At 43.6% G+C, this 25,781-nt stretch overlaps 2 protein-coding genes across 3 annotated transcripts in view; both read left to right on the top strand.

Annotated features, from left to right (window-relative positions):
• Positions 1–25,781, top strand: part of LOC134462123 (sodium- and chloride-dependent GABA transporter 2-like) — a 325,830-nt gene that overhangs the window by 121,474 nt on the left and 178,575 nt on the right. The window lies entirely within an intron of this gene.
• Positions 1,149–24,338, top strand: nr4a1 (nuclear receptor subfamily 4, group A, member 1). 2 transcript variants are annotated; one of them, XM_063214995.1, is made up of 7 exons: positions 1,149–1,473; positions 19,579–20,450; positions 20,635–20,764; positions 20,940–21,103; positions 21,396–21,598; positions 21,863–22,041; positions 22,386–24,338. In XM_063214995.1, exons 1-7 carry the CDS (start codon positions 1,440–1,442, stop codon positions 22,649–22,651), a joined length of 1,848 nt encoding a protein of 615 aa, XP_063071065.1. In that variant the 5' UTR covers positions 1,149–1,439; the 3' UTR covers positions 22,652–24,338. The 2 variants fall into 2 exon arrangements, with proteins under 2 accessions (XP_063071065.1, XP_063071066.1); XM_063214996.1 differs by lacking the exon at positions 1,149–1,473 and adding an exon at positions 17,356–17,648.

Here is a 25,781-nt window from a genome sequence, read left to right as displayed (position 1 = left end):
GTTGGCTATGATGATGTCCTTGTTTGTAAGTCGCTTTGATTATACAGCGTCTGCCAAATACAATGTAATGTAATGTAATCTGATAGTGCATGTGCTCACCTGACTTCACTGATATTATAATCGTGCAGGTAATTTTTCCTAGTATGAGCAAAGATAGCATCTGCTGATGAGAGTGAAATTTGCCTTACATTTAAATGTATCTGTAGCGCTACTGATGATCACACACCTAGTATGTAAATGATGAGGCATTCGACTAGGCCAAAGTTCCACTGAACGCCACCACAGATTTGCTAAGGTGATGCAACTCAAAAAAAAAAAAACAAGGAACTTTCACTACGCCACCCATATCCTGAATACTCTAGTCTTTGTCTAGGGCACCTGAATGAGTGCACAGTAACATGGCAACAGTTTAAAGTGAGTTCTGATGGCTGTGGCCTGGACCTCAAGCAATAGTAAACAATTCATCATAGAGTAGAATACTACAGAGTAACTTAATTCCAGAGGGAAATTAAGGAACATACAACATTAAAAGTGATTGCTTTCACATTGTGGGCTCTTGCACTGTGTTGCGGTATATAGCCTGAGATCTATTGGATAATCTACAAAAAATAGTCCTTACACCACCCCAAAGCTGAAGTGCCTCCAATGATGATATGTAATGCCAGTGCAAATAAGCCTACTATAATGTTATAACTTAAGTAACTTATAACACATTTCAACATTCTTGTCTGATGGGATAGAAACAGCACAGGAAAAATAACTTGCTCATATTATAGCAACCCTTGCATAGGCCTATGCTGAGGTTACAGTACCATGATTTCACAACTTGCTGCAAAACCAGAGTTTAACAACAAAAACAACTAGGCCACAGACTAAGGGGCAGGCCAACTCAATGCGCTACAAACCCAGCTCAGCCTTATTTTAGTTTAGTTAGTTATAAAGAGGTCCCATTCATTGGCCCCTTGTTCCGCTTTCTATTTTTAGAAGACCGCTTTCCCTCTTTGTTTTCAGATCTGTCGTTTTGGACTGACGTCACTGGCAGGGATTCCACCTACGTCAATGGGTACCTCGGATTGACGTCATCGGAGGGACCTGCCTCCGTTGTTCTGCGCGAGACAAGCATCGGCTGTTCTATGGTAAGCGAATAGCCGAGTGGAACAAGGGGGGAAGTAGATCTCACTGGAAAACGGGTATCGCATTGCGTAGAGGGCTTCTAGGAAGAAAAAAAGCCCACTCTGTTTCTGAAAGTAAGCCGGGTTCCCCATGATTCCAATCGCAATGGCCTCGAAATTTAAGGAGAGGCATATAAGACAAGCTCATTATTACAAAGTCTATCGCGCTTGTATGAGATGGTGCTGGAATGAGGTGATGAACAAGGCTGCTATTGAGAGCGAGCGGCGCCCAGCCAAAAGTACTGAGCGTGAAGGGATAGTCTCCTGATGAAAGCACGTGCAACAGGTGTCTCCAACGCAGGTAAGTTCCTCAGCTGGGTATATTGATTACAGTGGATATGTAAACAGAAATGAAACGTTCAAAACCTGTGTAGGCTAGCCCACATGGCCGTGCGTAATGGATCGCTATATTATTATTTTTTCCCCTAATCGAGTTTGCATCAAGTGCTTTAAAATAAGATCATGAGCGATTATGATAACCTATACGACTTAGTCAGCATAACGTTTGCTCTGTAAATCATAGAATGCCAGTTAAATAGCCTTTAAAGGGAAATCAAGACAACCATACAAAGGTCTACCCTTGTGAATAAAAGAAAGCGATGGTTTTACGTCAAGTCTCTCTTTACAGTGTGTTTTGCCAGGCGCGTTGGTATTGTTACGCGGTATCTCGGTAACACACTCAGCTGGATTGAAAGAGGAAGGTAATGACTAATTCCCGTCGGATAAATGCCTTGGTCTATTTAACCTGAGTAAGGTCTGGAGGCTTTGCTCTCCGTCCCTGGAGACCTGGCCTGACTGGGAGTCTTTTCCTCCTAATGGCTTTCAGTCTCCCTCCCTGAAGACAGATAGGCTACCCTGGAGGTGCATTTTGTGACACATTAGATGGCACTGAAGTCAGTCCATGCCGGTCTTTGCACAAGGTGTGAGCTAAGGTGTATAAAAAGTACTAGTACTTTTGCAGTGTATCTACCTCATTAGGTGCAGTAGAATAGTTTGTAAGAAGTTTGTAAGACCATGGACTAATATTGTAATTACATCAGTATTGGTACTTCTACTTTTTTGTACACCTACAAGATACAAGATACAAGATACAAGATATTTTATTTGTCATGTGTATATATGAAACATATATATACAATGAAAAGCTTCCCTGCTCTGAGAGTCCCAAAAAATGTAAAAAAAAAGAATGTTAAAAAGGCAAAACAAAAAAAAAAACTAGGAAAAAAATATATATTTAAAAAGTTGAAAGCTGCATTTTTTGTAAAAAAAAAAAAAAAAAAAAAAAATGGCACCTCCAGTGATTTGTGATGTAATTGTGTTCACCCTACATGCACTAATGGATTAATTTCTGTTGGCTGAAAATGGAAAAAGGATACTTTTAACAAAGGTGAATCGATGATTAGATAAACAAGATCTTGAGGTCCAACTTTGTGGGAGAGGCTATGCAGCCTGGGTCTTTTCAGAGGCCGTGGTGAAGTCTGTATGTGAGATAATCTACAAAACAGTCTCGGTTGCTCAGCTCCAATGTGAATGTTTTCCTGTGATAGTGTCTAAAGGAACACATTTTGATCTACATTAAGTCACAAGCATACCACTGTGCAATGGATGATCTAGCCCAGTGATTTTCAAACTGTTTTGAGCCAAAGCACACCTTTTTCGATCACAAAATGGCAAGGCACACCAGCAATTGTACATCTTAATGGAAAATAAAACCGTATTCCCTATATTAACAATGTACAGTCATTCTGAAATGTTCCACGGCACACTACTGTTCCCCGGCATGGGCCGCTGATAGTTTTGGCCGGGCCCAGGACAGAGTCATCTGAAAGGGACCCCCAGCCCAATAGATGCAATGTACTGAGGACCCAATTATGAGCCCTTGTCTCCCTGGCCCCGGGGCAACTGTACCCTTTGCCCCCCCTGTCGCCACACTAGTGTTCCCCGGCACAGTGGTTGAAAAACACTGATGTAGCCTGACCTTCCCATGCGGAAGCTGGTTCCCAAACGTTTTATGCTGTGACCCCCTTTTGGTTAGGAGGAGAGAAGAGAGGAGTGCCGAACAAGCTTTTAATGTGACAACGTTTCGGCCTGTCGGCCTTCCTCAGGTCAGAAGGTCGACAGGCCGAAATGTTGTCACATTAAAAGCTTGTTGGTACAACTCAAGTTGTGCACTTTTCTCCTCCTGCAAGTGTTTAACTGGTTGCCAGCACCTCTTTTTCTGGTGTGCGTTTTGCACCTCCCCTCATCCCCACAACCCCCACCCTCCTGGCATATTCTAACTTTAACACCACATTTTTCACCATCAGTTTTTGCACAAGTTTTACACACCCACAACAAAAAAGTAAATATACGTAGGCCCACCATATAATTCAGTGCTGCTGTTTTTCTCAGTTTTTACATGGGTTTCATAGAAACATTAAGCTTACATTTTCTGCACAACCCCCTTGCAATACTACCCTGTTTGGAAAGCACTGGCTTTAACCCTGTCATGCAGGTCCTCTATTATAAACTTGTTACAAAAATGGTAATGATTATGTCTTGATGTGTTCCTCATCAATGTAAAAACAATGTAGTTATTATTTAGTTGAGTTTTTTTCTGCAAATAGTGAGTCGGATAACTGGTGGTCCCATCTGCACCAAAAGCCTAAGCTTACTTCTGATTTTCCATTTTTACATGGGCCAGGTCTTCTGGGCAGAGATTACTCATGCTAACAGACAACATGACCAATCAGCAATCGGGGGAGGGACAAGGGAGGGGGTGAACAATCACACATTACACACAGACAGATTACACGTCATAGCCAAACACCAGCCAACATACAAATCCAAACACTTCAAACTTCAATAAGGTTCACCACTTCCACCTGGAATCGGCACTCAATTCGGCTGCTCTAGACCTCATATGACAGTAGAGCACGGTTATGGATGACCATGAACCGATGCAAACCATTGACCATTGAGCTCAGTCTTGTCCAGTGATGGGAAACTTGAATCAATTAGTTACAATCTAGTGCTACACATTCCAAATGTTTGACCAAATGACCTATCCCATGGATGTCAAACTCTGGCCCAGGGGCCACATCCGTAGTTAGATTTTGGCCCCCTGTGAAGTGAAGTTTGACAACCCTGACCTATCCTAACTATGACCTACTCATGCAGGTGATTGCCTGGTTGAATTGGGCAGGTAAAACCAGGTCATTTGGAATATGTGGCTCTGGATTGTAACTAATGACCTCAGGTTGACTTTGTTTGTGCAATGAAATCGGTAATTGAAATGGATCCTTTGAACGCTCCTTCTAGCAGGATAATGACAGGTGAAACTTAGGGCCATATTTAAGCAGCCAGTATAGCTGTCATCATGCATCAGCTTAATCACTGGCAAAGCACCGGGTCACTGAGCTCACTTTTATAGCCCAGCTTCACCACTTTTCCTGTGTGCACCTGCTGGGGATGGGGCGTGTTGAATCAGCTGCCACAACCACAACCCTTCTCACCAGCCAGCTTCTGTGCAGAATAGACATGGAAAGCAGAGTGCAGTTGTTTTGAAGCCTATAGCCCAGGACTAAAGCGGCATGCGAGGGTGCGCGCCGTTTTTTTGTTGAGAGGTTATTTTTGGCCTAATGTGTAGTGTTATCCCGTGACACATACCCCGATGACAAGTCGAGGTGGTGGGCTGGGGTGAATCAGGGCGGTGGTGGTGGGTGCGTCTGTGTCTGTGTCTGTGTGAGCTCGTGGTGTCGTCGGGCACGTCCAATACGTGACCTTCTCCTGTGGTGTTTGTTGCTGTGGAGTTTCGTATGGCCCGTCTGGCCCTGAGGGGGGCTCGGGTTCTGCGCGGGGGGCAGTTTGGCTGCTTTCTGCTGGACTGTTTGGTGGGTTACCCTCCAACAGCTTCCTCGGGTGTGGAATAACGTTGGGTTTGTTACTCGGAGCTTTGGAGTAAAGAGTATTATAAAACAAAGACCCCAGAGGAACAGAAGAGCGACATGAGATACGTGTCGTGAGAGGCTGGGAAAGTCTTCAAGTGTGCAACAGCTAAAGCTTTGTGTTGCACCACCCTAAAAATAGGAAGCTTTGCGTTGCTGCTCCATTGAATGTTAAAGTGAATATACAGCAGGTGGGTTTGGAGTGGACGAGGCAAACATGTCCAAGTTCATGGGATTGGCTCTTGAGATTCCCCTAGGAGAGCAACATAGCTTGTAGGGCTTCCTCATGACCTAGTACAGTGATTCTCAAAGTGTGGTCCGGGGACCACTGGTGGTCCTCAACAGAGCTCAGGTGGTCCGCGAGGGGATTTCTACTTTTCCAAGACACACTATCAGAAGGCTATATTTGTTACATTATTACAAAGCCAAACATGTCTGAAGTCATATGTTCACCATAATAAGACAGGCTTGAAAATGTAAATAAAAACGAAGTGATCTGCACCAAATTTAGCGATGTCGAATTGGCACTTGTCAACTGTCAATTCAGTTGACAGGTGGTCCCTGAACATTTTTGGTGGGACATAGTGGTCCTCGGTCTGAGAAAGTTTGAGAATCACTGTCCTGGTAGAACTGTGTAAGTGAAGACGGCATAGGCTTGTTGCCCTCCGAAGCTGATGCATAGGAAATTGTACACAAACCCGTGCTCTGATCGTCTTGGACAGAACACGTGCATAGCCTAGTAACCTACATCAAGGAAGGAACTGCCTAAAACCACCATGGAAACACTTTTGTAATTAATTGAAACAAACCGTTATTCATGCTGCTCAATATACAACAGCATGATTCCATAATACCATGACGTCCCCACTATTCAATAAGGGACTCATATAGGCCAACCTACAAGTATCTTAGTCACGTTTCAATATTGCATGTCTCCACTAGTAAACCTTCCAGTAACACTTTATTTTAGGATTCACATGTTAGCCACTAATACATGGGCAGTCATGGGTGAGCGGTTAGGGCGTCAGACTTGCATCCCAGAGGTTGCCGGTTCGACTCCCGACCCGCCAGGTTGGTGGGGGGAGTAATCAACCAGTGCTCTCCCCATCCTCCTCCATGACTGAGGTACCCTGAGCATGGTACCGTCCCACCGCACTGCTCCCCATGGGGCGCCACTGAGGGCTGCCCCCTTGCACGGGTGAGGCATAAAAATGCAATTTCGTTGTGTGCAGTGTGCAGTGTTCACTTGTGTGCTGTGGAGTGCTGTGTCACAATGACAATGGGAGTTGGAGTTTCCCAATGGGCTTTCACTTCACATACCTAATGACTGTTTGTTTAAGGGGCGATAAGACATGTGGTAAGGGCTACTAGGTCCGAATTAGGATTATATCGGTAATAAAGGCCTTGTTGGCAACAGTCAAGACATTTTTGAATACACATCTACCAAATGATTTATTTTGCTTAAATGTGCCTTATAAATGGTTTATACAGTTAGGCATGTATTAGGGGCTAATATTCTGCATTATTATAGTCTACAGTACATCTGGATGCACAGTAATAATAACTAATTATGACCTCATGAGAGCAAGTTGCATTGACAGTTATGCAGTTCTGTGTGCGCCCTCCTTGAGTGACTATGTTCATCTATGTTGTATTACGTTGAGGGACAGAGTCGGAGCCTAAGATCTTTGCAGGCGTGCCCAGTAAATAAAATGCGATGAAATGAAATACGAGTGGACAAATGCCAAAATAGATGGGAGATTGAAGTTATCTATGATGTATAGTCGTGCATGTCACAACACTGTCAGATCTGTCAGACCTGCGTGTTTGAAGATATTTGTTATGTTACAGTATATGCAATGTAGGGCGGCAAACTGTTTGTGAGTTTTGAAAAGTCAGAGTAGGGATGGGTTTAGGGGCGGGAGGAATTTTGTCGATATAGAGCCTTGTCTGGCCTCTTTTGAAATATCATTATATGTATTTATTATACATTGCTATGGACCTGAATACAGTATAGTATTAAAACGGAACTAGTATTATGACCTGATTTATTCTCATATTCTCATATTCTCATATTGACATCCATGCAGTATCATAACAGGCACAATAGACATTTCATAGTTTCGATGTGTCTAACCGCTCATGTGAGCACATGAAACTTGCACAGCCGCTAGCAACTGTATAATAGTGGAAAATAATTCCAGCTTGAGCCTTTGACATCTGAGTGTGAACACCATCACTCAGCATGAATCATTATGAAAGGTTAGAGAAATTGTTAGAGTAGACCTAAGACTTTCTTTACATGGCCATGATTTTGTGCAAAGAAATAGCTGAACATGCTATGTAGCCTGCCTTGCCATAACAAATTAAAGAGTATGATGTCGTCTGCGTAACTTTTACTGCTGCCCAGGGTTGTTTTTACAGTTTTCAGCTCACATTTACCACATCAGTAGAGAAGAGTGCATGCACTTCTCACCTCTACAATATTGACTGACATTTGATTACTCAATCAGATCTGCACACCTTTAGCCTAAACCCGTTGAAACATTTATTTATATTGCCTTAGCTCTGAACTAGGCACACTTTTAATCCCCATAGAGAGAGACTGTAGGCGAATGTGGGCAAGGTAACATTTAGAGAAGATTAAGGTTTTTCTTCGATTCGAGTTGAGGAACAATACCTCAGTATGGCTACTGGGAAATCCCCCAGATGAACCAGATGCCGTAGATTAGCAACAGGGGGCTACAGTAAAGCTTGTAATGATAGCATTGTGTACTGTGTCTTACACTCAGCATTGTATGGTGTATCCCAGACCGTTTTCAGAAAACATTCCTTTAATACATAAAATCAAACCAGATTAACACATTTCGGTTGGTATGTCATTTCACCTACTCCAAAAAGACGTGACATTCCTTCCCACATAACTGTAATGGTCTACAGGCAAAAGTATCATGCTGTAAACACAATACGAATGCATAATATCGTCACTGACCGGCAGAAAATTTGTATCTCCACTTTCGAAACCACTACTTTCTAAATAAATAAACATTTCATTATTTCAAGTGATTTTAAATCATCTATAAAACTCATACTCATGGAAACTCATTGTACTGATTTATATTGTTGAAAAATAGTTAAATAATGAGTTAATCTCTGAAAGGTGGAGATGAGGTTTTTGCCGGATAGGGGCGATATGTCAGCGGTGGGGAACCTTTTTCATTCGAGGGGCCACTTCAAATTCCTCTAAGGGCCGTAAAAGTCCTCTGAGGACTGCACTATGAACACAAACCAGGATTTCCTGCACTTCCTGCACCAGACCAATATTGAAGGCAGCCACCTTTAGGTCCCCTAAATATGACAAACAGTATTGCGGACATAATTTATTCGACCTGGATTACGTGTTGTTTTAGCATGTCTTCACTTAATTGTATTGAAAATGTAATTTCTAAGATTCCTTTACAAAATATTTCATATTTCATGTGAAGCCTGATAACATTAAACTTACATCGGGTCTGGATAAAATGGCCTCGAGGGCCGTAAATGGCCCTCGAGACAGGTTCCCCACCCCTGGCCTATGTTCATGTATGTTTTACAACTCCCCAAGCTATGTAATTAGTGTTTTTTTTCTGTTTGTTATTATTTGACGGACATATATTTGTTTTGTGGGAGAGTCTTTGCTACCGTTATGACAGGGTGGAGAGAGGACATGAATGAGATGGAAAGGCAAGGTCAAGGTTGTTTACAGAGCGCATTGCAAGTACATTTTTAAAGGGGTATGCCACTATTTTGGGGCTTAATAGAGTTAAAATCGTTGGCTGGGGTTTATAAAGGTGGTAAAGTGTCTTATTTTTCATGTTAAGCGTTGTCTTGCTTTAAGACAAGTTAAAAGAGGGAATATGTCGCTAAGCTAGTAAAAGTCAATGGATCCGTGTAGCATAGCAACACGGATCCATTGACTTTCACTAGCTTAGCGAAGGTGAAAGACATGCTAAAACAACAAGTCATCCAGGTAGAATGAATTAAGTCCACAACATACTTTTTATTATATTCTACTCTTATATTCATACATTTATTATATTCTACCTCGATTTGCTTTTATTGTCCTGCACCTGACCCATCGGGTGGGATGTGCACACATCTACTCCTTTGAACATAAAACAACAAGTCTTGTCTTGGGTCCACTCCACTATCAGAAAAGCCATTTGGTATTAACGCCACCATGCAAATTCCTGTACAATTTACAGGCAGACATGAATGTGGGCCAGGTGGAGTTTACAGGCCTGTGGTGTGCATGCCTGTGTGTGTGTGTGTGTGTGTGTGTGTGTGTGTGTGTGTGTGTGTGTGTGTGTGTGTGTGTGTGTGTGTGTGTGTGTGTGTGTGTGTGTGTGTGTGTGTGTGTGTGTGTGTGTGTGTGTGTGTGTGTGTGTTGGAAAGAAGAGGAAGAGAGAGAGAGGGGTATAGAGAGGCAGGGGGAGAGGGAGAGTGGCTGTGAGACAGAAACAGAGAGAGAGAGAGAGGGGGGGGGGGGAAGTCGAATGGAAATAGAGAATTATTAAGGTGAGGAAAGGGTTTAAGGAAAGGTAGACAAAGAGAGCAAAAAACAGAGAGGTGGGAAACGAGAGAGAGAGAGGGATACTGTACTGACAGAGAGAAAGAGAGGAAACAAGAGAGAGAGAGAGAGAGAGAGAGAGAAGAGAGGAGACCAGCAGAGCCAACCCAGTGCAGCAGCAACAGCAGCTGTTGTGTGTTTGGGCACGTCTATGCTTAGTGTGTTGACAGCCTATCACAAACGATTGCACCCGTAACCACCACAGCCACCGCCACAGCCCCACAGCCCCACAGCCCCGGCCGGATGGGATCGGTCTCCACCGAGGCACGGCTGCCATGTTGCACTATGTCTGGTGACTTACCTCACCGTGACCAGCCACTTGGGACCGACCGGCTGACCAGCTGAGCAGGTCACACACCTCAGAGACTCCATTCCCAACCCATGCACATGACTCTCTGAAGGTGTGTGTGTGTGTGTGTGTGTGTGTGTGTGTGTTTGTGTGTGTGTGCAGGGCCACTGACAGCCTTGGCCGGGCCCAGGACAAAGTCCTCTGAACACACACACACACACACACACACACACACACACACACACACACACACACACACACACACACACACACACACACACACACAGACACACACACATACACCTTTATCCCTAGGCCAGGGACAACTGACCCCTTTGCCTGCATGTGTGATGCATGTGATGCCTGTAGTGGTGTATATTTAACATCTCCTTGGACCCCCCCGTCGAGGTCTTGCCCCGTGCATTATAAAAACAAGAGCCTGCCTGGAGTGGGCATGTGGGGACCCCAAACCCTCTCTCTGCCCCCCCCCCCCTCCCCCCTTCTCTCTCTCTCTCTCTCTCTCTCTCTCTCTCTCTCTCTCTCTCTCTCTTTCCCCCCAATCCCCCCAACCAACACCGTCTTTCCATCATCTATCGCTGTCTCCCACTCTCTCCCCCTCTCTCTCTGCGTCCCCCATAGGGCCCTGTAATTAGGGCCCGGAGCAACACCCCGGCGTGTAGTAAATGGCCACTTACATAAGTGACAGCAGCTCTGTGTTGCTGACAAACCCTGGGCAACAGGTGGCGTTTTGGAGGATGCGATGCTGAGAAACTGGTGTGGTGGCCAGTCACGAGTCAGTGAGGTCTATGGTCTCAAGTACAAACCCCAACTCCGTTGAAGTTGGGATGTTTGGTAAACAGTGAATAAAATCAAAATGCTATCATTTTCAAAACATTGAATCTATTCATTAGATGGAGAATAGTGAAAAGACAACATATTAAGTGTTAAAACCGAGAAAAAATATTGTTTTGGGGGACATATGTACTCATTTCTAATTTGATAAATCCAACACGTCTCAAAAGAGTTGGGACGGGGACAATAAATGGCAGCAAATGTCGAGGAAGACTAAAAACAAAACAAAAGACAACATTTAACAGTTAAATACATTAACCGATGAGATGATTTTATATAAAAAACAGTGTTAATTCCTATCTTGGACATGATTTCACCAGCTTAAATGGTGGGTGTATTCCTTGTCATGTTTTGCAATGTTTTCCTTTCTGTAGTGCTTACAGTGTGACAGGTCTTGACCAAAAACCCACCATTTTATCACCTGCTGGTCCTTATGATGGAGCCAAACTGTTAAAACATAGTAGAGAATGCAATTTGACCTTACTATGTGGCAGTAATCGAAGATCTCCCTTCAAAATATAATGCATGAGTGGCTTTTCATGCTGTTTAAAACCCATTTATACCATTCAGCACTGTATTTAACTGTACAGAGGAGTGAGAACATCTTAACCAATGCACTACTGCACCCGCATGCCATCATGGAGGCTGACTTTTGAAGCTAGCACTAACACAAGTTGGATGGTCCATTTTCACTGTAGCACAGGATGTGACATGCTCTATTATTGTCAAAAAGAATGGACTTCTACAACTTCTGCTGACTTCTGTAAGCAAAGGACTGTTTCCCATGTCTTCTGGGTCTATTTCAAGTGAGCTCAGGTGCTTAGGAGAATGTTACACCCCTGTATCATTTGCACGCATTAAGCATTCTTAATATGATCAATTTTCAATAGCTCTAGCACTCCAGGAATTAGAGTGAGACTACAGCCAATATATATTTCATGATGTCATGAACCTATACAATGATTTTATTAACAAAAATATGTCTTATATACACTCAATCGTGGTAAATCAAAGGGAATTCAAAAATGTATGTAATAACTATGGTAATTATTCCCTTTGCATCTTTAATTCTGAGTGACTCAGCCTCTCTGTGATGATCTTATACCTGGACACGTATATTGTCCGTCAGTACAATTCATTTTGAAATGTTCTTCTTAGTTGTTTTATCTTATTTGGATGTTTACTTAATTTCACTGATCCCCGTCCCAACTCTTTTGAGACGTGTTGGATTTATCAAATTAGAAATGAGTACATATGTCCCCCAAAACAATATTTTTTCTCGGTTTTAACACTTAATATGTTGTCTTTTCACTATTCTCCATCTAATGAATAGATTGAATGTTTTGAAAATGATAGCATTTTGATTTTATTCACTGTTTACCAAACGTCCCAACTTCATCGGAGTTGGGGTTTGTAATATAATATACTGTAATGTGTTATTTATTTAGTATCATCATGAAAATAATTTGTTAGTAATCGCTGGGTAAATTAGAGAGGGTGAAACACGATACGATCATTTAATTAGTGAGACTTGAGAATGAAGGGACAATTATTTCTCAGCAATTTCCGACCCCTGTAAAATATGGTACAAATCCTTCCAATGTTTCATGATGTAATTAATATACACAGGATCGATTTGCCACTTCATTCCCTCAGTCCTCAGTTGTCTTTGTCAACACATCGACGTGCAGTCATTAGGGTCTTTTGAATAGGTCCGATTTTTAAGTAAGTAGAATTATATTACCTTCCCTGACATTCCACCGTTCCACCATGCCAAAGTGAAACAGAAATGAAGTTTTTTAAAAAGTGTGCCAATGAAACCTGTTGGAGCTTGAGGCCAAAAAGTCTTGATTCTGATGCCTTTGTGGCCATCTTGGCAGTATTAGCCTCCAAAAGTTAGTCAGTGCATGTCTACACCTCGCGTAAAGCATTGGCACACAAGAGGTGGTAAAAATCCATCCTCCCATTCAAAAGTGGTTGGTTGTGCAAACATCTCTGAGGAACAGACAGATGGACTAACACTCAAAGACCCATGTACGGCAGAACAGTACACCTCGACACCGTCGGGGGAAGTCATGATAAAGGCATAATAAAACAAAATATACACGTATAAGACAGCAGCAAGAAAAGATCTAGTTCTATGTTGGGTGTACAAACAAAAATCTGTGGGGGACAGATGGACTGACACTGTATAGCCCTGCACACTTTGTCCTGCTTGCATAGGCAGTACACTGTAAAACATTGCAGCCAGTTAAACGTAAAAAAGTAGGTTGCCCTGCTGGCTTGACGTTGTAAGTGAACTCAAATTGAGAAAGTCTCGAGTTGAGTTAAGCCTAGAGTTGAGTTAACTTACAAACTTAAGGCAACAGGACAATGTTTTTTTTACATTTAACTGTCTTGTAATGTTTTACAATGTATGTCCCCCACATTTTGTATACTGCCACACTTTTGCTCTGTACTACATGTATACGGCTGTTCTTTGTGTTCTAAAAGTAGTGTAGGTGATGCGCGCACATCCAGTAAAACAGGTGCTGGATCAAACAAACGTGCGTAAAAGAAGAAAGAAAATATACACCTGACGAAGACCACCTGAGGTCGAAATGTTGTGTTAAATAAATCGGTGAGCGGTAACAGTGTGCGGATTTCCATGTTCTTTGCATTCTCCCACACACTGTATCTGCTATGTAGTGTGTCCTCTTTGTACGTCGCTTGGGATAAAAGCGTCAGCTAAATGTATTGTAATGTAGCCTAGTGGACAGAGAGAATGGTACACCTCTGACACTGTCGGGTGGAGGCATATAATAAAGCATAATATAGTATAGACAACATCAAGAATATACAGGTAGTCAGTGGTGTAGTCTACGTAGAACGCAGGTATACGGAGTATACCCACTTCTAAATTTCAGGGATTTCAGTATACCCACTTAAAATTGATTGATCCATTGTTTTGAATAGCACAAATATATACAGTATACCCACTTCAAAAAATGCTCAAATATACAGTATACCCACCATAAAAAAGTAGACTACACCACTGCAGGTAGTGCCATGTCTACTCTAAATACAGGAACAAATAGCCCATAACACACAGCGCCTGCACTATACCGTGTGCAAATGTCATGTTTGAAAACCTGTGAGAGTTTTTCTGGGAGCGTAACGTGTGAAAGTCTTCGCATGTCAGTGCATGAGAAAGTCTAATCCTTCATTATTGTGGAGAGAAAGAATGCTGATTTCAAAAGGGGACGTGTCGTGCATGATTCCTTTTCTTTGGGCATGAGGGAGTGTCATGCTGTCTCTGTCAAAATAATCTGATGCACAGCGCAATTTGATTCAGCTCCAATTTGTACCGCACCATATGCCCCGGCTTGCCTCTAGGCTTCTGCAGAGCTCAACCTACTATAGATCTTAATCTCCCTACAACAACCAACTCAAAGACATGCATCATTTCTGTTAAAAAGGATAGCCAACCCCGAGCGGAAACATAGTGCATGGGGAGGGGCTAGCCACCAGGGATGAAGTGGGTACACCTACGTATATACGTAGGCATATCATAACACACACTTCTGAGATGAGCATTTGAACAGTGCTGAACATACAATGATGTGCATGTATAAATGCCGCGTTGACACAATAGGAGGACAGACAGTGAGCAAACATTATCTTCTCTTGAAAGGTCATGTTACTCCTGAGCCAACAGTACTTTTCCTATAAGGTGATATCTCTGTTAAGCTATGCGCCTGCAAACACACAGCCATTGTGTAAGTTGGCGCACATGATTCTAGAGCAGGGGTTTCTAACCTCTTCCAACTTGGGGTCCACTTGAAATTTTCACAAATGTTTGGGGCCCACATCTGGCCCAATACAACAATACAACAAATTAATAGTCAACAGCAACAAATAGATTTTAGATTTTTTAAAAATAAATATATTTAAGGGCCCACTTGGAATACCTTTCCGGGCCACCAGTGGACCCCAGTCCATATTTTGAGAATCACTGTTCTAGAGTTTTTCTTTTAATCAAAGTCAGTCAACTTTTCTGGAACTATGTTCATGCAGTAGACAAAATAATTGAAATCACGCTTTCAATAATCCTTTTTCCATCAAATATAAAGTCGCTTCAGAATTGGATGGAAAAAGGACTGATGACCAGACAACAGACCACTTGGTTGGACAAAAAGCTGTCAGTGTAATCAGGATTGATTACTATTGGTTAGACAGTGGTTCTCATTTTTTTTTAACAAACACCCTCTTGATCTCATCATAAGCCTCCCAAAGCCCCCTTGACCTCATCATAAGCCTGCCAATGTCCCCCTTAGTATTGAAAAATAAAATAAACTAATGCACCCCAATGGTAACTAAGCCCCACCCCTGGGGGGCTGTAGTGCCCCCGTTGAGAAACACTATGTTAGAATATACGTACATATTTACATTACTAAATGTTCCTGTTTGTCCTGTCTTACCTATGCATGGGACACTGAGAAACATAATTTTGATTCCCTAGCATATCTTGTGCATGTGGAAAATTTACAATAATACTGACTTTAACTTAAAACATGTGTGGTAACTTACACATTTAAAATGTGCTTTCTCTTAAGACATGTTCCTGATTATAAATTTGCTGCTGTGAGAATCAAAATGACAATGATTAAGTCGTATTATTATTATTATTATTATTATTATTATTATTATTATGAGTTAATAGTAGGCCTAGTAGTAGTAGTAGTAGTAGTAGTAGTAGTAGTAGTAGTAGTAGTGTAGTCCTATAGTAGTAACGTGGTCGTACAGAAGTACACACAGAAGTTTTTTTCCCCATGACAAGTACAGCTTTACACTTTGTATGGTCTGTAATGCCATCACACTTAATAAGTTGATCAGTACTCCCGTCCCGTGTGTTCATTCCGTGCATCCAGGGTGTGTCTGCTTATCCTCCCACGAATGCGAAACATCTCCTTACCCTGCAGCCAAACCCCCAGCAGCAGCCTGTAACACTGTGATCTTCGCTCAGCCCGTGCATGTTCACATCTGCACACAACATCCTGAGAAGTGTAAGCTTACTTCTCCTGCAAAGCTAAAAGCGCTCACTCAGCACAAAGTAGGCATCCAATTGCATCATATTCATGCAGACGTTGTATTTTTTTTCATGCTTGGCTGTCAACCTACTGTGCCGTTGTCTTTTTCTGATGCTTTATGGGAGTTTTAAGTACTGAGGCATAATAATTGAACAGTGGCATAAAATGCCTTTGCATGCATGAATGCCTTGTTAATGGTTGTATCGGGAAGTCACGTCTGAACGTGTCAGTGTACTGTGGTGGGTGTGGGCCAACCTGTCCTGTCACGCTCTGCTTTAGCAGATCAAATCCACCTTGCGATGCCCGCAGGCACTGTATGGGCTTGGCAGAGCGCACTGCTGCCCGTAAATGAGCGATGTAGAGAGAGGCAGAGCCCACACACCCATGTCATACCTCATATCAGCTTTTGTAGCTTACCAAATGATCACATCTCACCCATTACCGCACTCTCTGAATGACATAATTTATGAAATGTGACAATTAGGGGAGATTATCAAAGAGAGTTACTGGAAGGCAGCCTGAAGTGGTTGGCCCAGTCTGTAGGAAGTGGGTGTGATGTGTAGTGATCAAGTCTGAGGATATGACCATACATTGTGATTACTTAGATAAGTGTCAAGGGAATCCAAATCGTAGTTTTTAAAGGGTTCATTTTTTTTTCATTTTTTTTTTTTAGTTAAAATGCATTTTGCATAGGTTTGATATTGCATTCAATGGCTGTTGTAAGGGGTTTGGACTTAAATTGTCTCCTATACAGTATGCGTGCTACGTTTTTCTATAGAGAAGCCTAGGCCTAGTCATGTTTAATAGACTATTCATATGATAAAGGCCAACAATTGTTTTGTCTTGTGATCATATACTGTAGGCTTAGTATGTTCATTATATGATTGTGCCACAAAATGTATTGCAACTGTGGAAGCATGGCTAAGAACACTGTGTTCTCTTCTTTTGCACCATTCATTTCACTAATTGTTGTTAGCCAATTAACCTTGCTTTAGTGTCATGCGAGTTAAATGTATGCTATGTCAATGTGCTGACGATGCACCTTCTGTAGGCCTACTGTTTACACAGCCACAACTTAGACAGAAGGACACACGAACAGACAAAAGGACACACACACACACACACACACACACACACACACACACACACACACACACACACACACACACACACAATTCTAGTGTCCAAACCTTGTTTGAAAATACACCAAAAGCCAAAGTAATTTCCTAAAGCTAGTTTGTTTTCCTGGCGTTTTTCACTTTCAGTTTTCCCACTTGTTGATATAGCCAAAAATGTCATGGTTAAATGTTATTTTTAACTCAGTTTAGTCATAAAATATCATCATTGTGTGTCTATTTTTAGTCTATTGCAGGCAGTAATAGCCCACCGCGAGTAGCGTTGTCATTCGGAACCTATTTTTAGATCACACAATCCGCTCGAGTTTGCGTCAATGGAATCCCTGTGCGTCATACTCGAGGACGTGAGAGCGTGGTTCTGGCCGGAAATTTCTCCGCCCCAATCACCTTAAATGGGGAAAGGAACGCCTCCTGCAGACGTCACGGCAAAATAAATTTGCCTCTATATCTCAGTGGTTGTCTCAGCTAGGGAGCCCAAACTGTTTTTGGAGATGAGAGTGGACCCTTGATACAATTCATGCACTCTGCCTTCGTGGATTTTAAGAAAGTACAAAGACAAATTAGTCCTATTAACATTTGGATATACATGAAGCAGGTTAGTAAATGCATTTACTTGAAGAGTTCTTTTTGTTTTTCTTGTTCATTTTTTCTACTTCACCAGCTACTGTGCCTGTTTTCCAAACACAGAAGGGGGTGTGTATGTTGTGAATCAGTAGCAAATGCACTGTATATTATGTGCTGTGCGTGGCTTTTGTTACATGATGGACTTATCATTCGTGTACAGCGTGCAATTAACCCACTCTTTACTGCGCGTAATTTCTTTTCTTTTTTCTTTTTTTCAGTTTTCTTATTTCATCTTAATAGTGTATGTTTTTGACCAGTGCACATTTCACTTATTTAGCAGTTTGTTTCATTTAACTTGATTGCACATATAGCCCGAACTTTGCCAAAAGTTGTATGTACCTGTTGCTTGAGTCTTCTCGTCCTTACGCGGAGACAGGTGGTACAGGGGGCGGCTCTCTGTCTGTTCATGTGGTGGTCGCGGGTGCATCGGATTTCCGTCTCGCGTGTCTTTCTTGTCCTCAGCTTATTATGTGTTCACATGTTTTTGCTGGATTATGTTCTGAGAGGGGTGTGGTGGATAAATCGTGGACCCCCCAACCCCGCAAATGTTCGCGCCTTTCTTGTAGGGTCAAGGATGTTCTTTAGTTGGAGTTTACTGAATGTGCAACAGGTGCCTGACAACGGTTCACATATTCCTTTGCTCAGCCTTGTAAGCCAACACTCAAGAAACGAATGTGCAAATGGGAGTCACGTGTTCTGTTTAAGACAAAATAATAATAGCCACGACAAAACAGTAGTTAGACTGAATGGATAAGCACCATTACTTGTTTAAGGAACACTTTCAAGTAGGCTGTATGTAAAGTTCATGTGTGCACATGCAGATACTCTGAAGAATCTTCAGCGTATCTACATGTGTATAACACCTTAACTACTTTACAGCTGCTGCTGCTGCTGCTGCTGCTACCACTACTACTACTAGTACTACTCTACTTTCTATGCTTTTTGCATGTCGTTTCTGGAAACGGAGTCCCTAAGAAATCCTTGAAAGAGTATTGCCTCATTTGATGTTAGGTTAGGGTTCCCTACTAGCCTGACTTTCTTAGACCACACATACACACACACACACACACACACACACACACACACACACACACACACACACACACACACAGGCCACCTCACACCCTCCGCTCGTCCCCAGTTGATCTGGCTCCATGCCAGCCAATGAAACCCGACGCCTTGCACTCCTTAGTACTGTCAGTCCTCAGGGGGGCTGGGTCGCTGTGTTTATAACTGAAGGGGTTTTCATGGCATTAAGGTGCTGTAACGCTATAGCTCGCTGCAAGACTATCCTCTCCCACAGACCGCCTGCTTTCCAAGCTTTTCTCAGAATCTCGGAGGGTTGGGGAAGAAAGAGCCATAGTTAGTGCCAAGGCAAGTGGCGGAGTACGAAAGGGGTTGGGGAGTGGGGGTAGGAGGAGGAGGAGAGGAGGGGGGGGGGGCACTGGGGGGTGGGGGGGGGTGTTCAGGCACAGCAGGTGGATGACGAGTGAGAGATGCTAGACATAGGTGCTAAATGGTGACTCCTTTCATGTTTGTGATTTTCGGAATGCGTTGTTTATTTAGGAGATTAAAAATGTGGCGGGCAGATATTCGTGCCATCTGCGCTTCCTTGGCTGTCACTGCTGTAACAGATTCAACAACCTCACAGCTCTCAGTTTTTTGATGCTGTGAACATGCACAGAAGTGCATCAATGTAGCAAGTGTATCAACGCAATGCATGAAGTATAAAAGTCTGAAAGCAAAACTATTAAAACAAAAGCAGAGAATTCATACATTTTGCGAAGTCTTCAGTTCTGTATCGTCTTAGATAATGCCAGAGATAACCAATGTAAAAAAAAACAACAACTAATAAACATGACCCTCACCCTCCCCACCCCCACTCTCTCTCTCTATTTCAGCTATGCCCTGCGTTCAAACCCAGTATGGAACTCTGCCTTATGAAAACAACTACTTCAACTCTGAGTTTCTGAGCCCGGACTTCACTGCCAAGCTGGTCATGGACCTCAGCAGTCAGACGGAGCAGCTGTCCGCCTCCTCCCTGCCCAGCATCAGCACCCTGGTGGGGGACTACTCGGGGGAGTTTGACGCCTTCGCCTGCCAGATCCCCCCTGCCGGCGCCACCTCCACCACCTCGGCCCAGGCGGGGGCTCCCGAGGCCTCCAGCCCCCTCGGCGGCCACCAGTCGCCCCTCAAGCTGGACGACCTCCAGGTCTACGGCTGCTACCCGGGGACGTTCGCCCTCAGCTACCTGGACGAGACGCTGTCGTCCTGCGGCTCCGACTACTACGGCAGCCCCCTGTCGGCCGCCGCCTCGCCGCCCACCCCGGGCTACCAGACCACGCCGCAGCCCGTCTCCTCCGCCTGGGACTCCCCGTTCGCCCCCTACTCCCCTGGTCCCGGCTGCTGGGTCTCGGACAAGGCCGGCCTGCCGCAGCCGCCCAGCTTTTTCACCTTCAACACCTCTGTGGATCCCCAGTCGTCGCCGCTGGACCCCACTGGGCAGGCTGGCATGGGTGAGGATGACCCGTTCTCCCAGCTGCCTCAGCAGCAGCAGCAGCAGCATCAGCAGCATGCCTCCCCACAGCACTACGGCCACCTGGGCCTGGAGACCTCGCCCCTGGACAGCCCCCTCCTCATGGAGGGCTCGCACGCCTCGCCCAAGACCAGGTCTCCCACGTCCAACGAGGGACGCTGCGCCGTGTGCGGGGACAACGCCTCCTGCCAGCACTACGGCGTGCGGACGTGTGAAGGCTGCAAAGGGTTCTTCAAGGTAGGTCAAAGGTTTTGTTTTTCTTTCTTCTTTTCTTTTATGCTAAATCTAGAATCTAGAAGCTAAATCTGGCTTCTGTCTGGCGTGTGTCATCAGCATCAGATATCAAAAAGCAATGACAGTGACTTTGCAAAAACTTTTTCGTGTTGCTGATCTGCCTGTCGTGGATGTGTTTCTATCGCAGAGAACCGTGCAGAAAAACGCAAAGTACGTGTGCCTTGCCAACAAAGACTGCCCGGTGGACAAGCGGCGGAGGAACCGCTGCCAGTTCTGCCGCTTCCAGAAGTGCCTGGCAGTGGGCATGGTGAAAGAAGGTGAGAACACGCGTCTGCATCCTTGCCCATAAGCACTTGTGAACAGATGGCAACACATTTTGGCCACTCTTGTGATCGAAGAAGACGCTTGAGTTGATGGTGCAAGTAATCAAGTATCCTTCTTCCCCCTCTCCCCTCTCCCCTCTCCCCGCTCCCCCCCTCCCTCCCTCCGCAGTGGTGCGCACAGACAGTCTTAAAGGTCGACGAGGTCGTCTACCTTCAAAGCCAAAGAATGTTCCAGATTCCAACGCCTCAAATGCTCCCATGAACATCATCTCGTCGTTGGTCCGAGCACACATAGACTCCAACCCCAGCTTGAGCAAGCTGGACTACTCCAAGGTATACACCAACACACACACACACACACACACACACACACACACACACACACACACACACACACACACACACACACACACACACACACTCCTTAACCTACTGTGGCTAATTTTAGATAATCAGGTCATGATTACATGACTTAAACCAGAAGTTTCTGAACTCTGAGTTTTCTCGTAATAAACTAAAGAAAGTTAATTACGCCTGTTTGTCAGGTTTAAAACGTAAAACATTTACTTTTTTACTGGCTTTGAAAACAAAAAAGCTCATCAATCTATTTTCTCTCCCCAAACAGTACAAGGAGAAGGTGGAGGGACTGACAGAGAAGGAGGATGCCAATGACATCCAGCAGTTCTACGATCTGCTCACGGGTACCATGGAGGTGATCAGGAAGTGGGCTGACACGATACCAGGGTTCTCCGCCTTCTGCCCAGAGGACCAGGAGCTGCTCCTGGAGTCAGCCTTCGTGGAGCTCTTCATCCTTCGCCTGGCCTACAGGTACAGGCTCTCAAAACCTCGTGCAGAATAAAAATGCAGTGTTAATTCAACACTTAGAGAGAGAACCATGATCATAAAATGTAACATTACAGGCTTAATATGGCACAACAACCGCTTTAAATGGTACAATTTTATTGTCGCTATTCTGATTCAAACAAAAAACACAGCAACAACAACTTCAAAAATCATGTTCATTAATGTGTTTTGTGAACATGCCATTGCCGTTAATAACAATCTGCACTCTCTGGTTTACTTCAACCCCAGGTCAAACCCAGAGAAGGACAAGCTGATCTTCTGCAACGGGATGGTTCTGCATCGCTTACAGTGTGTCCGCGGCTTCGGTGACTGGATCGACTCCATCATGGAGTTCTCCCAGAGTCTGCACCGCATGAACCTGGACGTCTCCTCCTTCTCCTGTCTCGCCGCCCTCGTCATTATCACAGGTGAGAGCCTGCCGTCTAGTCCCTACTTCCCTAGCCCCTTGCTCTTTCCATTAAAACTGGTGCGTTCGTTGATTTTTTTATAATTCTCTCCCCATGCCCATTGGAAGACAAGTAATTCTTGTAATAGTAGACACAGTTTAAATATCAGACACAAATCACTTTAAAGAATGATTTCGATTGCAATGATCATGGGATGAGAAAAGCTAATTTGTATTACCATTTCGACTAATTACAGCCATCTAGACTATGTACAACCACATATTTGTACTATTACCAACTATGCTACAACTATATATTACTAACGATTAACATTTTCCCCTCTTTCTTTGTCCTGATTCTCTCAGATCGCCACGGTCTTAAGGAGCCCAAGCGCGTGGAGGAGTTCCAGACCCGGCTGCTGGCTTGCTTCCGGGAGCACGTGAGTGGCACCAGCACGGCGGAGCCCAGCCAGAGCCAGCCCAGCTCCCTCTCTCGTCTGCTGGGCAAGCTGCCCGAGCTGCGGACGCTCTGCATACAGGGCCTGCAGCGCATCTTCTACCTGAAGCTGGAGGACCTGGTGCCTCCGCCGCCCATCGTGGACAAAATATTCATGGATACTCTTCCTTTCTGAGGATGGACTCTTCGTCTCGAATCGTGGCACGAACATGAACAGGACTGTTTATATCTTAAGAGAAAAGAGAGGAGAGACGGTGGAAGGAAGACAACACGCAAACATTCTCTGTTTTTGCAAGAGATGTAAATGTTTGTTTTCCCATGATGGGAAAGGACTTACTGTACTGTGACTGTATGTGATGGACTTCATCTCTGTTGAACCCCCCAAAAAAATCCCCTCACTGCCACAACGGTACTCAAACAAACACATGCAGCAAACACAGCCAAATAGACCACGGAGTATTTTAAGTGTCTTCTCCAGGTCAATGATGTACATTGACTGATTGACAAATGGTCATATTGATCACGCCACCTGACAGACATTGAGAGGTGCAAACCCCAGACTGTAAAACAAAAAGAGATTTTCACTTCTCTCCCACACACTCGTTGGCCAAGAGTGCTTTGCTTCTCTGTCGTCAATCCTTTTTTTTGTGCAGAGGATGTCTACGTACAGCCAGATGTTTGTTCAAAAGCAACAAAAATGATATCTAAGGGCATTAGTTACAAAAGAGACTGTCTGTTTTTGTATGAATGTGTGTTTATAGACAATGGAGTGGCCTAATTGCTATGCAAACGTATGCTCATGTTTTACATTATATGTGTTTGCGACGTTGGTTGTCTGTAAGATTACAGGAAATGAACTGATAACCTGTAACAAAAATACTGTTTTTATTCTTAACAATCGGACACGGCAGAATATCATAAAACTACTTTCAAAGAGACCAAAGTCTAAAAACGCAAAAGAAGGTCTCACATGTCATGGGAGGACATTTCGGTCCCTCATTTCACACTGGCATTGTAGTTTTTTTTCTTGATCTATCATGTATGTGCCATGATAACTCACAATAACACCTAAAGTTCCCGGACCAAAGGAGAGCTGTTTGTGCCGCACAAAACAAGAGTCGATTGCATTGTCCCAACAACTCGGGAAAGAAAGTACAGCATTCACAAGGAAGCCTCAGGCGGAACCTTTGGCTAATGGAACCAGCATTGTTGGTTTTGGAAAAAAAGGACAAAAAATAGAAATGGGCACAGAATTCCCCACTGGCAGCTATTCAGCTAGGAAATCAGACATGTACTGCACTAAAACTGGGATCTACTCACACAGCACATCCTGCTCTTCAGTCTGGACTCTCCAGTGTCCTCCTTAACGGTGCCTTTCAGTCACAATGTCAATTCGTCACGTTGCCTTTGTATGTTTAGTTCATAGATTTTAAATTGTATTTCATTTTGTTTGAATACATAGCATTACACTTCAGAAACTTTTTGTGACAAATCTAATCATAGAGGATACATAGAACATGTGCTTGGTACGATAATAATCCTTTGCCATTTCCCACACATTATAAAGGCATTTACTTTTTTTTCCGTTATTTTTTATATGCCACGTCAGGTGCTTGTCATTGTATTTCATTACAACAGAAAGATGTTCTGGATTGTCCTTGTGAATAAAAAAAACCCAAAAACAACATATATCTGTATTGAGCCTCTGACTGGTTCTAAGGCTAATGGCACACTCGGTAACTATTTGAGCAGTGCTGCTGTCCACTGAGGGGTTCCCTTCAAATCATTTGTATTGGATGGTCACCCTGATTTGCACACAGCTGATCTAGGGTCTTCAGATTAAAAAAAAAAAAAAAAAAAAAGTACTTCAGATAAGGATAGTAAAGTGCCTGTACAACACATGACAACAACTTTTAGCAAGGCATGGCAACATTGCTCAAAAAGCTGGCAAGTGGATCCCCATCTGTTTGAGGCTCCAATAAAGTGTGTGTTGAATGTCCGTTACGGTGAGCCAGCTGCCATAGCGGCATGCTCTCATGTACGTACAGTTTATACTGCATGGGCATAACTGCTCCATTTGCCTTATAGTGCTGTATTTGCCTTGATGACAGTGTCATATTATTACAATGTATCAGGTTGCCTTCACCTTTGTTGTTAGCGAGACAAGGTTACTCAATGGACTTCACTGTAAAATGTGAAAATACGAGCAGCTATGACGATTTCTCTGCCATTTTTTTCCCTGTACTGTGTTGCCTGACTGACTTATTCCTGTATTTTTGTCCTGTACGTATGTAGACTTATCATAGAAAGACTTTATATTTGTGAGTTTTTGTATTGTGTTATATGCAGATACTATATACAGAGTTTAGAGTATTTAATATTAAAAACCATGAAATCGCAACCCTCTTGCCCTGTTGTGAATAACCTTTCCCACTATGTTGCACTGCAGCTTGCATATTTCATGGATCAGCAACTGCCATCTTTGAGCATGCCTCAGATATCTCACATGTCTCATTCAAAACAAAAGCATGATGAAACTCATGAGTGTAAACAACACGAAGGAAAAAAACAATTGGGGATGGAAGGTATCCCAAGTCGATGGCTTAATGACTAACCCAAATAAATGAAGCATGAGTGCACATGGTAAACACTGGGCATAGAAGGCACGTTCTACTTCACATCCGCCCCTGAATAAAAACCAGGACACGTCAGTAAGGGGTTTCAGCACTTGTACCATGTATGTATACTCTGAATGAGACCGTTGACGTCCGTCCGCATTATTCTTCCCCCCAGAACCAAACTACCCCAATTGTCAATTCCCCCTTTCGTCACCCAACCACGAGAAACGAGGCTATTCGTAACGGCACCACAAGGCTTAAAATTGATTTTTTTTCTGTTTTTCTCGTAAAGACTTCACGAATGGCCCGAGATACGGTTGCTGAGCTAGTCAGGAATGTCAAGGAAACCCTCGCCTCAGGAATATCCCCCACTGGGGCATCACCTTTACCTGTAGAATGCCAGATTTTTTTTTCATATTATAAATCAAATGTTAATTGTTTTTTTTTGTTGGGGGGGGGGGGGTTGGACTTTATTTAGAAGGGACAGTGAAGAGTGGGACAGGAGAGAGATGGGGGAGGATCGGGAAATGACCCGGGTCGGGAATCGAATCCGGGTCACCCGCGTAGCAGTCCAGTGCCCAGACGACTAAGCCACGGCTGGGCAAGTGTTAATTGTCTTAATTATCAAATTCCATTTACCGTCCAGAGACTGTCTCATACTCAGCATGATGTCCCAGATGCCGTTCT

The sequence above is a fragment of the Engraulis encrasicolus genome, chromosome 14 (genome assembly GCF_034702125.1).
Source record: "Engraulis encrasicolus isolate BLACKSEA-1 chromosome 14, IST_EnEncr_1.0, whole genome shotgun sequence".
Classification (NCBI taxonomy): domain Eukaryota; kingdom Metazoa; phylum Chordata; class Actinopteri; order Clupeiformes; family Engraulidae; genus Engraulis; species Engraulis encrasicolus.
The sequence above is the reverse complement of the archived record's forward strand: the minus strand, read 5'-3'. Positions and strand labels throughout refer to the sequence as shown.

Bases quoted from the DNA above. Each gene is read 5' to 3' on its own strand.
- nr4a1 (XM_063214995.1), top strand. From the start codon at position 1,440: ATGAAAGCACGTGCAACAGGTGTCTCCAACGCAG. The intron at 20,765-20,939 runs GTGAGAACACGC...CTCCCTCCGCAG, and splicing joins AGTGGGCATGGTGAAAGAAG to TGGTGCGCACAGACAGTCTT. The intron at 21,104-21,395 runs GTATACACCAAC...CTCCCCAAACAG, and splicing joins GCAAGCTGGACTACTCCAAG to TACAAGGAGAAGGTGGAGGG.